Source organism: Sebastes umbrosus, chromosome 18 (assembly GCF_015220745.1).
Source record: "Sebastes umbrosus isolate fSebUmb1 chromosome 18, fSebUmb1.pri, whole genome shotgun sequence".
NCBI classification, from domain to species: Eukaryota; Metazoa; Chordata; class Actinopteri; order Perciformes; family Sebastidae; genus Sebastes; species Sebastes umbrosus.
This window is the reverse complement of record NC_051286.1, coordinates 24,857,098-24,871,288: the sequence shown is the minus strand read 5'-3', so window position 1 is coordinate 24,871,288 and position 14,191 is coordinate 24,857,098. Positions and strand designations below refer to the sequence as shown.

The window sequence follows — 14,191 nt, the reverse complement described above, 5'->3', positions numbered from 1 at the left end:
TATACACGTCTAATAATTAAAAACCTGAGCGTTGGCGATACTTTAATAAATGAAGGTTGATCGCCGTCATGTCCCTTCAGTCTTGCCCCGTCCAACACAGTGGAGGATATTACTGATCCAGACTTCTCTACATATCTGATTGAATCACGTTCGTCAACCGCAGCCTCCCACTCAAGCTAACGTTAGCTAGCCATGCTAGTCACTGTCACCAGCATCATTTAGCCATTTAGCACACTGACAGTGAATATTCACGTATCGTATGAGCCTCAGATCTCAGAGTGAAAGCCTCGGTTAACCCGCTACACAACAGCTTTTCATCATTTTCTCTCCTGTGACGGCGAGTTTCTTTTCCCCCAAAAGGGAGCGCAGCCTCGGAGATGACGCCATGCTGGTCTTGTCTATAGCTTGAAGCCATAAAGCCATGCTAGTGTGGTCTATAGCTTTGAGCCATAAAGCCATGATGGTCTGGTCTATAGCTTTGAGCCATAAAGCCATGATGGTCTGGTCTATAGCTTGGAGCCATAAAGCCATGATGGTCTGGTCTATAGCTTGGAGCCATAAAGCCATGCTGGTCTTGTCTATAGCTTGGAGCCATGAAGCCATGCTGGTCTGGTCTATAGCTTGGAGCCATAAAGCCATGCTGGTCTGGTCTATAGCTTGGAGCCATAAAGACCCTCTATTAGATCTTTTTTAGGACACGGCAGGGGAACAAACCCGAGATTAGCGTTTTGGGATTTATTGTTGGTGCAACCAACTACACAGCAACTCTTCAGCATAGCGTTATTACTGTAAGCGTCTATGAGGGACACAGAATTGTTCGCCCCCAAAAGGGGGCGTGGTCATGAGCCTACTCTGGATGACGTATAGCCGGTCTGATGTATCATAAAATGACCATGATATGTCATCAGAGATTATAAGGAAACATACTAAATTGAAATACTGGCTTCTCCGACAACAACGCTACAGCCAGCATGTTCTCCGTTGAAATTTCCATTCCGGTCCAGAACGTCTGTTTTTGTTTTGGCCAGTTTGATCCCGTCCAGCGCTAGTTTCAACACCCCGTTAACACATATGAAACAAACTGGCACTTAAACACCTAGACTTCTGCAGCCATGGAAGCAAGCTAACCAACTGGATCAACAGAGATAACGTTAACGTTATATTCTACCGACCTGAAAAGCCTCGGCACATCTCTCTGTGGTCCGTGTGCAGCTGGGTTATCAAGGCAGCCAGTATTTGAGACACACAGCCAGTGAAGTGATTCACACTACTGCTGCTGGCCAGAGGCTAACACGGTCGGGTCCAGAAGGTGACCTTCAAATAGCAAAATCGTGCGCTAATCAGTCCCAGCGGAGGAGCAGACGGGCCACGGCTCCAATGTTTTGAATTTGGACTGCTGTTACCTATTTTAAACGCTAGCTGCCAGCACTACATATTGTTCCTTTAAACAAACAAGGTGTCACATGTTAACTAGTGAGCTTGAGGGAGGTGGGTAGGTAGATTAGAGCCAGGCTAGCTGTTATCCCCTAGCTAGCCTTTATGCTAGCTGAGCTAACCGGCTGGCTGCATCATTATTTTTAAAATCACAAATATGAGAGTGGTTGATCTTTTCCAAATTTTCCAAAATGTTAAACTATTCCTTTACAACGCAGTCTCACGGCAGTTCGTAAAATAGTCACGAAATGTAATCTATTTAGATTCGTGATCATAGACACGAATTTCCCCTTTTTTTCCGTGATGCTCAACACGACTTTTAACAAGTGCGTTTTCCTACGAATGTCAAGCAACACGTGACGCACGTGTCAATTTCTGCTCCGGTCTTTTCAAAATAAGACTACTTAGTTAGGTTTAAGAATAGATCGACTTAATGAGGCTTAAGCAACAAACTACATAGTTATGTTTAGGAATAGATCAACTAAGTTAGGCTGAGGCAAAAGATTGTTGTTTGGGTTAAAATAGCACCGGAAGTGGTTACTTAAATACGGAAACTACAGAGAGCTTCAAAGAGCCAACATGACGCCTAACATACAAGATCAGCATTGATTGACGTTCACGAAACCACAAGGTGACGCACAGTGTCACATTTTTATCTGAACAACAACAAGGTGTGAGACGTTATCTATCTTGTCAACATTCACAGTGATCTGAAGAGTGTCTGTAAGTCAACAAAGACACCTGACTGAACAGGGCTGTGGTATTTGCTTTTAGAAGACTCATGTTCTTCCAGGAAAGGCCCTAGGGTTAAGATTCACTTTTAATTATATTCATAATAGTATGAATATTTTTTTGATGACTTTTATGTTATTGCCAGTATTATTATTAAGGGTAATTTGAAACCACAAACTGACATAATGGGACATAGTTTACCTGAATATGCCCTCTTATTTTTAGAAATGGAGTGATCAAAGTGCACAGACACAGTGGATCTCCATACATACACACCCATCTACTAGTTCTGATACCTTTGGATAAAACTGACCTATATACAGTATGTCTATATGTCTACAAAGACAGAAACAGGGGGGGACAACATGAGGATAAGGAAAAGGAAAATATGGGTAGGCTACTTCCTGCCCCCCTACTTCTGGCCTCAAATAAACCAAAGACATCTTCGAACTCTGCCTTCATTTTGATCTCAACTACACACCTGTAAAGTTTCGGACAGAAGTATAAACACCTGGCAAAGCACTCAAAATCACTTCACACACGCACACGCACGCACGCACACACACACACACACACACACACACACACACACACACACACACGCACACACACACACACACACACACACGCGCACGCGCACGCGGACGCACACACACACATACACACACACACACACACACACACACACACACACACATACACACACACACACACACAAGGTGAAAACAATGCCAGCTGTCGCGGTTGGTAACTAGGAACAGGAAACATTATTATTACTCACAATGAAACAGCATTTTGATGCTGCCTCTATTATTAATGTTTGTCCTTTATCTAACCAGGATGTTGGACATCCGACAAAACTAACCAATGTGTGTGTGTGTGTGTGTGTGTGTGTGTGTGTGTGTGTGTGAGAGAGAGAGAGAGAGAGAAAGGACTGGGAGTGGCACGACCGGAATCTGTGATGAAATTGCTGATTGGAATTTATGCGTTTGTACGGGCGAGGGTGAGTTGACAATTAAGGACAGGACAGTTAGTACACGGATTTCCTGGTAGAACAAGGGAAAGTTTGATATGAAAGAACAAGTTAATAATGTCATGTGCATGATGATGACATCGCAAATCTACAACAACATATTGCTGCAATGGCAACAGAAAATATGAGATATTTTCCACAGTATTACAACACAGCAGATGATTCTGTTGTAGCAGAACTTTTTAGATCACTTTATCTTGTTAAATCTCAAAGCTTTCTTTCTCGTCATATGAACGTACCTTGTAAAAATACGATTTTTTTTGTTGTTGTAATGATATACCGATTTATCGTCCAAAAAAACCTTTGATAACCTGCCACAATGACTACTGGTCAGTCGCACAACTGGCACTCACCCACATTAAAGACTCTCTCCCAGCTGGTCTAGACCAGGGGTCTGCAACCTGCAGCTCCGGAGCCACATGCGGCTCTTCAGCCCCTCTCCATTGGCTCCCTGTGGATTTTTAAAAATGGAAATGAATAACTGTTTTTTGTTGACATTTTCAGTTTTATTCATCATTGTTGTAGGTTTATGGTACGACGGTACAACGGAGTATTAGGGCCACATTGAGGAAAAAAAATAAATCTGGGATTTCGAGAATAAAGTCATAATATTATGAGAATAAAGTCAGAAGTTTACGAGAAAAAAAAGTTTTAGTATTATGAGAATAGAGTCATAATATTATAAAGTAGTAATTTTACGTGTTATTTTCTTTTTTTCTCCTAAAGTTATGACTTTATTCTCGTAATATTACGACTTTTTTTCTCTTAAACTTGTGACTTTTTTCTTGTAAAGTTATGCCTTTATTCTCGTAATATTACGACTTTTTTTCTCTTAAACTAATGACTTTATTCTCGCAATAATACAACTTTTTTCTCGTAACGCTATGACTTTATTCTCATAATATTACGACTTTTTTTCTCGTAATATTATGACTTTATTCGGTAAATTTCCGATTTTTTTTCCCTCAATGTGGTCCTAATACTCTGTAGTACATTTGCACTTTGGCCCTCACTGCATTCGACTTATACAGTATACTACACTATAAACTGTGTTACCTTCATCACAATGCTCAACATTTTGCAGCTCCAGACAGATATTTTATTTTCCTTTACCTAAAATGTCTCTTTTGATAGTAAAGGTTGCTGACCCCTGGTCTAGACCATCACCAGTTTGACTACTGAGCAAACAGATCGACTTAGGATGCTATCTGTGTGGCTCTCAGTACAGCCCCTTCTCACCTGGAAAGACACAATATAGTAACTAAATGATACTACGACAAACCTACGACAAAACTGGGACTTTTTTGACGTGCAAAATGCTATTTTACATGGACAAATATCTTATGTGTGATTCATAGCGGGATCGAAAAAATATTTGTCTCTCACTGTCGACTAACGTACCTATTTGTTTCTGAAATAAGCTCCTCTGTGTAATAGAACATGTGTCAATTTGATCATAAATGTAGTTATAGAGATATTACGGTTAGTGTGTTGTGTCTTTCTAGCCAAGCAGCTACCGTGGTGCTAACGTAGCAGCTAGGTGGTTCACGCGTCGTCCATATATACTTTATATACAGTCCATGGTTCAGTGCCAAATTAGCAAATGGTGCTACCAAATCATGCCAACAGGCTATACTGAGATGGTAAACCTGGTTAACATTATACCTGGTAAACATCAGACTGTTAGCATTGACATTGTGAGCATGTTAGCATGCTGACATCAGCATTTAGTTTTGCATACAGTAAGTAGCCTCAAACAGCCTTTAGCATGGTCTGTTCTGGCATGGTGGCTGCAACATGCTGCGATGGAAATCAGATAATATGATAACATAAAGTTAATCTTCATTTAATTAAAATAAAAAATACTTTGAAAATAACAGCACACAAATGAAGTTAAGTTACATACACTTTGCCAGCATTAGTCAGGACTGTGCAGTGGTTTTGTTTCCCAATCAGATGAATCATTTTAAAGAGTTGCAGCACTTTTCTGCCTGCAGCTCCACTCTACCTGGATGATTGTTTCATAAGTCAACCCACTCAGCTCTCACCATTTTAATCAGCCAACAACATGTTGTAGTTTCAGTGCTATCGGCAAACACGTTTCTTGAGACTGTAGCCTACGGTATAAACATTACCAGTGTTGAGCACATTTATTAAAATACTGATCCTACAGGTTACAGGGGGTTTTTAGGGGGAGACAGCATGTCAACAGTAGATGTCACATAGAAGTGGTGTACACCATCTGAAAGCTGGGAACCTGGAGATTAATTTGAGATGCAGCTCAGTACTGTTTGTCAGTTGTTCTAGTCATAAATAAGAAATAAACAATTAATTAACTCTTTAAAATGAATTGTAAAAGTGTATATGGGTTTAGAACATCATGACAGAAGTATATGATGGTCATCCCCATGCTCTACTATGTCTCATAAGTTGTAAGCAACAATTTTGTGTTGATACGATTTGTTACACAGATTTGGTGCGAAATTCAACAATTTTTTACCACTGGAGAATTAATAAAAATGATCAATTATCCCTCCAAAATACCACATTAAGACATTGAGACACACCGTGGGAACACTCGTGGCAGTGAAAAAATGCAATTCATCCTACAGTAGACCGTCTTCTCTTCCATGTTTACAATACACTTACATGTGTGTTTGCACAAGTTAAGGTATGTAACAAGGTATGTGGGCATGGCGCTGTCTTTGATAGGAATTTGGACTGACAGAGGAGTGTATGTCAGCTTGCAGGACAACCCACCATTCAGCTATAATAACAGTTTCTTCACAATTCCTTTAAGTGAACATACTGACGGCATGAGTAACTGAGCAAAGCAGCAGAGAACAATGCTGACAGACAAGTAAAATACGACGTTGAGGAGAGAGGGAAGTTTGTCTAAAATCACAAGAAAGACCTGGCAAACGCCGAAGCATGTGCTCTGTGATTTTTTTCAGAAGGTTAAAGGTGAAAATGCATGCATGCGTAGGCGGGCTGGGGAAGTCTCTACCAGAGGTTCCACCTGGGGGAGTGAAGCATGTGCAACCCTTTTTTTCCACGCTGCTCGGTGCTGTCACCTTTCAGAGTTTCTTCAGCTTCACTCTGGAACACTTGTTTCCATTTGTGCTCACCACAAACACACACTCAACACCCGTCCGCCCACAAAACAACTATGTATTTTCGGGAAGTTCAAAACATTGTGGGGTGACTCTTTCTTGAGAATGACATATCGATCAAAGGGGTTATCGGATGTGTTTTTGTGGTTAGGTTCGCTGATGATCACACACACAATTCAAGTTAATTCTTGCATCTACAGTCCCGCGTTGCCTAATGCAGACTCTGAGACACGCAATCACGACAGACTTTACTATCTTTCTTAGGCTGTAGCAGGTTCAGTTTTAGAGCTGGAGTGAAGGTCAGATATAATATGAAACTAGAAAAACCCCAAGGAATCCATCTGTACCAACCTTGTCACGTTAACATGTCGGCAAGGAGGCTAAATAACGCTCTAAAGTTAGGCTACATTTTGGCGAGGACAAACTGGCATGGCCACTTTCAAAGGGGTCCCTTGACCTCTGACCTCCAGATATTTGAATGAAAATGGGTTCTATGGGTACCCACGAGTCTCCCCTTTACAGACATGCCCACTTTATGATAATCACATGCAGTTTGGAGAAAAAAACAAGCAGTTTTTAAAATGCAGTATAAATGTGTTATTTCCGCCTATTCTAAAATGATGTATTTAAATATTTCTGCATACTGGGGTCCATAAACAGTCTTGAATTACATAAATTGGGTATCACCGTAAAGCTGAGACTCTTGTGGATCCAATGAGCCCAACTGTATTCATGTGTGATGATGTTTGTCCTCATAGTAGCCATTTCATTGTAGTAAGACCATTTTTTTTAAAACTTGACCTCTCCGTATAAAATGACCTGTGGTGACCTCTAGGATAATCACAGCCTCGTGAAACTTTACAGCCACAAACTAGAGACCTATAGCATTCAGAAGATGGATGGCTTTCCTAGCTAGATTGACAATAAGAGGGTTTCTGAGCAGTTTACACAACAGAAGTGCTCACCATCCAATCGACGAAAAATGAAATTCTTGCAGAAATCTCCAAATGTCAAAAGTTTTTGATACCAAATCACAGCATGGCTTTTTCTATGGTGTTCCTCAAGGTTTTGGTGTCTTAATGTGGTATTCTGGAGGAATTATTGATCATTTTTATTAATTCTCGAATGGAAAAAGTGGTTAAATAAAGCACCAAATCTGTGTAACAAATGGTATCAACCCCAATATTGCTGCAACAACTTATGAGACATAATAGAGCATGGGGATGGACATCATATACTTCTGTCATAATGTTCTAAGAATTAATACACTTTTACAATTTATTTTAAGTATTTAATTCATTATTTAATTCATGTTTATTTCTGATTTATTAATAGAACAACTTGACACAAAGTGCTGAGCTGCATCTCAAATTAATCTTCATGTTCCCAGCTTTCAGATGATGTACACTACTTCTATGTGACATCTACTGTTGACCTGCTATCTCCCCCTAAAGATCCCGCAGCCTGACATGTTTGTATCTGTGGATTTCTTTGGAACTAGACCGCAACTAAAAACGTTGCCCGTTATCACAACATGAGGGTTGAACAAGCGATGAAGGCAATTTTTTTACATTTAGAGAGAATCTCTCCCAGACAGTGTTGCTTTCCATCGGTAACCATTTGAATGTGAGATCACAGTTATAAGATTACGTTCTGTTGTACTTTATCTCACACCTAAATGTTCCTCCCACCATTTGCCTTGAACTTTGCAGCCAGAGACATGTTGGCATTAAGAGTTTGTCTGGATTGAGAGTTGAGGATGATTTGTCTCAGCTGTGAGGTGGGTGGAGGGAGACACCAGTGAATTCCCTCAGTGCTGTTGAGTCACACAGAGGGGAGACACCAATGAATTCCCTCAGTGCTGTGGAAACACACTCCACCCTGCCATTTTCCATGACTACATTTTCTGTATGTGACAAAAGCCCACCCGTTAGAAACTAAAGTCAAAGGTGACGTATTAATCATCGGCCCCCTTCGTTCTAAATTGGGCAGTGTGTAAAAGGGGAAGAGGAAGGTGCAGAGGAAGTACAGTAAATGACAGAGAGGGAAGTCAAGGTTGAGGAGTTCAAATGACTTAAACATAGGTTAGTAGATTAATGTACACTGTAAAGGTTATATACTTTATATAATGCTGTATAACTTAATCCTGGGAAGTACCGGTAGTAAATAAGTCGCCATTACTGCAGTGATGTCTCCCTTCAATACATGTGTTTTAATGCAAGCTGTCCTAAGAAGTGTACCATTTTCTACTTTTACTTTCTATGTAACATTACTTTTGACCAGGCCTGCCGACAAGGGGGGGGGGGAGGATACAGGTGCAAAGGTCTATGGTTGTCATTGAAAACATCTTTTGACTTGTCATGCATAAATAATGCAAATCATAAAAATAAATATGATGTAATGGAACTTCCTACAGTATATGATAATGTATGATGAGAGTGAAGATGAAAATAAAGACGAAGATGATGGAAGTTGAGTTGATTAACTGGATTCACATGTCTGAGTCAAGTGAGTCACACATTTTTGTTCTTTTTGCCATTGGTTTATTTTATAAATAAAACTCAATACATAGGCTAAAGATAAGACCTGGGACCAAGAGTGCATTTATACATTAACCATCATTGTGGCGTGTCTTTATATACATATAACACATACATGTTATTAAGATATAGATGCAATATAGAAGCAATGCAGAACCAACATAAGTCAATTTTTAAAATTTTATTTAGTTTCTAAAAATTATTCTGATTGGCCAATTATTTTTTATTATTAAGTAAGTAGCCGTGTAATAAGTGGAATAATGTAGAGCAAGCGGGTCAGTGTTGTGAAATAAACCCCTCCGCTTCGCATTGGGGTCACCCCTCCACTTTGCGTCACGGTGCTGCATCGCCATGTCGGGTTTATTTCATTACAATGACGGGCTCGCTGTACATTATCACTTACACACACACACACACACACACACACACACATATGGTAAATGGACTTGCATTATATAGCGCCTGTGTAGTCTTCCGACCACTCAAAGCGCTTTACACTACATGTCAGCATTCACCCATTCACACACACGTAGACGGATGGCAGAGGCTGCCATACAAGGTGCCACTGCCAATCAGGATCTAATCTAAATACTAACTCGCTCAGTTTGGGGTTGAGTATCTTGCGCAAGGACACTTCGACATGTGGACTATATAAGTGTGTGTATGTGTATATGACACCCCCCTCAATCGGGCAAGGAAAAACTCCCAAAGACGCCTTTCACAGGGTAAATGGAAGAAACCTTGGGAAGGATCACAGAAGAGGGGACCCCCTTCCAGGGCGGTGGCAATTGGTATTCCTCTCCTCCAGTTGGCCTGGGACTCCTCCAGTTGTCCTGCAGACAGGGTTGGGGATTAAGAATTTAGCAATTCAATTCTGCTTTTCAATATCTTGGTTTCCTCCATGTATACATAAATACATGGTTGGGTGTTATGTCCCTTGATCCGGTATGCCATATTGTAATATTGTATACACTATACAAGTATAGTGACAGCAACATAGAAGAATAGCATGTCCACACTTCGCTTTCAGGAATGGATAAGCGAAAACCAAATGTCAAGATTCTTAACAGATTCTTAACAGAGGTGGCTCTGGCTTCCAGTCAGCCAGAGCCACCTCTGGCTGACTGGAAGCGACGATCCACATTTCTATTGCCACTCCTGAAGTAGATCCAAAGTCCCCACAGCCCCGAAGCCTCACTGGCTCTCTGGGCAGAGGCAACAGGCGAATGGTCTGCCCAATGCTCTCGCAATGGAGGAACACATCTTTTTTGTCCTTCTGCACATGGTTGGACTCTGGCATTGCTCTGTATTGTCTTTCAGAGGTTCTTCATTAGTCACATGGTCTGTGGAAACAAAAAAAAAACACAAAATTTATATTAATTGCTTTTTAAGACCAGTAAATATTCATTTCTGATACTGACTCACTAGACTAAAATCATTATGATTGCAATAAAAATTGATTTGTAAGCTGATATTTGCAGAGGGGGGCTTTCAGATTGACACTACATGTCAGTACATGCCGTATAGCGCAGATCAGTGCAATAAACAATGCAACAGTGTGCTAAAGGCTGATGTCAAGCTACTGGGCCCAGCAACAGAAATATCCACAGTCTGTTGTTTAGCTAGTAAATCTCAATCTGAAAGCTCAATTTGTGATAAAAATTAACACAAATTCTTTGATGTGTTACTTACCGTCAAACTGGCTGCCGTCCTGGTCCCTGGTCAGAGAAGTGACAGGCTGGATCTTGTTAGACCTCCTTATTTTGCAGCACAGTTTTAAAATTTTCATGAAGAAGATGCAGATTTTCTCCACGGCTGTGTTTCTGTGACGCACTGGAAGTGAGAAAATGTCCCACTGTTTCCTCAGTGCTCTCATTAGAGCCGCCTCAAACATGGGATCCCCTGATCTCACCGCCTCCTGAAGCTTTTGCAGTGAACCAAAATCCGACAGGAGGTCGCTGACGGTATCGCGGCACATGTCTCCGTAGTGCCGACCCATGAAGAAGGCATGGAAGTAGGTGCACAGCTCAGGGTCCTCATCTACAAGCTCTACAGCCGCTTTCATTACAAGGTCCCGTAGCGTTGTTTCGTCTCTAACGCCGACGATATTGAGCATCTCCCCAACCACCAGAGTCAACAGGGATTTGTGCGCAAGGATTTCCTGCAACCGTGACGGCGTTGGATCCTGCGTCTCAGGGATTACATCAATGTGTGTCATTAATGTGGCAGAAGAGCCATAAGCAGAAGGTGAAGAGGGAACTCCTATGTAGTCTCCCGCTGCATATTGCAAATCAGTCTCTTTGACATGCTCGTCATACGAGTCCTCCAAAGTAAACAAATGAGGACGTGGATCTGGATGTGGCTCCAAGTACAGTTGGAGCCACAGGCGAGCCTGCATAGCACAACGAGCAACGACCTCCTCTGTCCTCAGGTAAAGGGTGTGAGCCACGATGCCTGGGTCAGTGACGTCCTTTTCCCTCAGCCTTCTATAGGTCACAGTGTCCATCATGCGCATTCCGGCTGGCACTGACGGAATCTGATAGTCGTGTCCACCCATTACCATGTTAAAGATTCTGTCTGTGAGTTCCCTTAGTTTCTGAGCAGTGTCTGTCTTCTTTACCCCTGGCGAATCTTCATGCACAAGTTCATTTGTCAGTTCGAAGGCTATGTACTCGATAGAGTCCATCGCACTGGGACCAGAACGGTCCTCCGTTGCGGCGAGTACCGTAACTGAACTGAAGGGAGGACTCTCAGAACGCGACTCGGTGACGTCGCTGTCAGGCACAGCACCCGGTATGGCATCAAAACCCCAATGGGAAGACGCGGCAGACTTTTGTCTATCTGATTCCCTGTCTTCCACAGTCATGATTTGTGTGTTTTTGCCAACTCTAACACAGACATCTCTGCGGTTGTTCAAGTTCAAGTCACGGTGTGGCATTTGAGCGCTTTTTAGGACTTTCACCATGCGAGTGATGTAAGCCTCCATTGCCGTTAAGTGACTTTCGATTTCCAAATTGAATACGAGCTCCGATTCTGAAATCTGGCTCTGCTGATCTTCAGTCTCCTGTTGAGCTCGTCGCCGAGGTTTGCTGGCTCCTACCAGTATGCTGGCAAAGTGACAAACCATTTCTGTCAAGTCTTCATTGGAAATCAGGCAACTGCTGACAGAAAACACTGGGAGTCTGGACTCTGGGGTGGAAGTCAGAGTGGTCAAAGCCAAGACTGAGTTGACCGTCTCTGAAATGTGTCTCAAAAGCATCAGGGAGAACTCCTTAGACACCACACAATTCTGTAGGTTGATGTGCAGGGCATTAGACAGTCCCTGTTCAACAGAATCCCCCAGGTAGGTTTGGATTCGGTCCTCAGTCAGACCGAGGACGGATGGAGAAAAGGTGCCGTAGATTCTCATGTATCTGTAGACCTGTGGCATCACGACATCCAGGATGGCCTCTGCAAAAGTCTGGATAATATCCATGCAAGTATCGGCCATTACAGCCATCATCTCACTGGAAACCACGCTGTCTTCCATTTCCGCCCAATGCCTGTAGGAAAGTATTCCATGTTATAGCATAAGCACTCTGAAGTTGATACCCATCTAAAAAAACTGTATTCACTATTTGTACACAAATATCACGCTGTCCCGTTGTAATAATATGGCCATGACTTGACATGTCCACATAACAATACTTGTACTGTATTTTATGTACTTACTCTGCGGTCATGTGAATCAAAGAGTTGTTGATGGTAAAACGGACTTCCTGTGAATCAACATGCGGCAGGTCAACATGCAGAGTATCAGGCATCTGCACCGATGCAGCAGAGGACCCTGGTGGGTCCTGGGCCGGTCGTTCTGTCATGGTGATGACAACTAAATCTGAAAGAAGCAAATGAAACCAAAAATTTAGCATTTTCTTCTTTGCAGATGTAGTATTTGTTGCAGGGTTTACAGTACCAGGAGTGTGTAGGATCTTTAAATGAATAAATCTAGCTTATATGAAAATAATTACAAACATCAATTTGTTTTTCTGTAGGAAAATGGTGATATGTGTTGAGAACATTACTGATTCATGACACTAGGTAGACTGAAAAAGTTTTTCTACAGAATAATGTTTACAGCTAACGTTAGGGAAAAACATGATCAAATAATTGTATTTTTTTCGGTATATTTAGCCAACAATAACCATCAGTAAGTGTAATACCAACCCACATACTGAGGTAATGTCTACAGTAAAAGACTGAAATCCCACAAGATAGCTTACCGTGTGTTGTCCTTTGTAGAAAACGATGGTCCAGTAGCTTCCAGTTAGTAGAAGTAAAATTGTCAGAAAGATATTCTCTGAGTTTTCACTCCTCGGCTGGAACGGTCTCTGTGGCAGGGTTGCACTGTGATGTCATGACAGAAGTCATGTCTGGAGTCTGGAGTGACGGAATGTTCCGTTTTTTTTTTTTTCAACTATCTCTATCAACTGAAATGAACAAACATTCTGTAACAATTCCACCATAATAATAAATTTCATTATTTATTTTAATTATTAAGAGATATTCTGCATGATTACTTTTACTTTTGATACTTTATGCAGCCTATATTTTGATACTAATAATATTGTTTTACTTATGTAAAATTTTAAATGAAGGACTTTTACATGTAGTACTTTTTATAGTGTGATATTACTACCATAAAAGGTATCTGGGTAGTTCTTCGCAAATTATCTGGGATTTTTGTGAGAAAGTAAAGGTAGAAATAAAAAACATTTTAAATGCAGGTTTATCCATTGAACCATTTCTTTTTTTAATTTTTTCTACAGACGTGTTTAATGAAAACAAAAAAAGAACATACTTGTCTTATAGCCCATTAAATTATCACCATGATGTTTAGGAGTTCAGGAAGAACCTGAGCAGTTCTCAGCCGCTTAACGTTAGCCTGACATGCTGAAAAAAGTAACGTCAGCTAAATTAACCCTGCTCAGCTAACGTTAGCCTGACATACTGAAACAAGTAACGTCAGCTAAGTTAACACTGCTTAGTTAACGTTAGCCTGACATACTGAAACAAGATACGTCAGCTAAGTTAACACTGCTTAGTTAACGTTAGCCTGACATACTGAAACAAGATACGTCAGCTAAGTTAACACTGCTTGGTTAACGTTAGTCTGACATACTGAAACAAGTAACGTCAGCTAAGTTAACACTGCTTAGTTAACGTTAGCCTGACATACTGAAACAAGATACGTCAGCTAAATTAACCCTGCTTAGCTAGCATAGCTAACGTTAGCCTAGAGTAGAAGTATAAAGTTACATAAAATAGAAAATACTCAAGTAAACTACCTTCAAATTGTACTT

At 41.1% G+C, this 14,191-nt stretch overlaps 1 protein-coding gene across 2 annotated transcripts; it reads right to left on the bottom strand.

Annotated features, from left to right (window-relative positions):
- Positions 1-9,976: 9,976 nt before the first annotated feature.
- On the bottom strand, positions 9,977-14,142 carry LOC119477574. Of its 2 annotated transcripts, none has more exons than XM_037751710.1 (4): positions 13,112-14,142; positions 12,564-12,726; positions 10,545-12,394; positions 9,977-10,195 (listed from the first exon to the last, which is right to left on the bottom strand). In XM_037751710.1, exons 2-4 carry the CDS (start codon positions 12,707-12,709, stop codon positions 10,047-10,049), a joined length of 2,145 nt encoding a protein of 714 aa, XP_037607638.1. In that variant the 5' UTR covers positions 12,710-12,726; positions 13,112-14,142; the 3' UTR covers positions 9,977-10,046. The 2 variants fall into 2 exon arrangements, with proteins under 2 accessions (XP_037607638.1, XP_037607639.1); XM_037751711.1 differs by having other exon boundaries at positions 9,977-10,177.
- Positions 14,143-14,191: the final 49 nt, after the last annotated feature.

Bases quoted from the DNA above. Each gene is read 5' to 3' on its own strand.
- LOC119477574 (XM_037751710.1), bottom strand. From the start codon at position 12,709: ATGACAGAACGACCGGCCCAGGACCCACCAGGGTCCTCTGCTGCATCG. The intron at 12,395-12,563 runs GTAAGTACATAA...ACTTTCCTACAG, and splicing joins TTGATTCACATGACCGCAGA to GCATTGGGCGGAAATGGAAG. The intron at 10,196-10,544 runs GTAAGTAACACA...TTGTTTCCACAG, and splicing joins GGACGGCAGCCAGTTTGACG to ACCATGTGACTAATGAAGAA.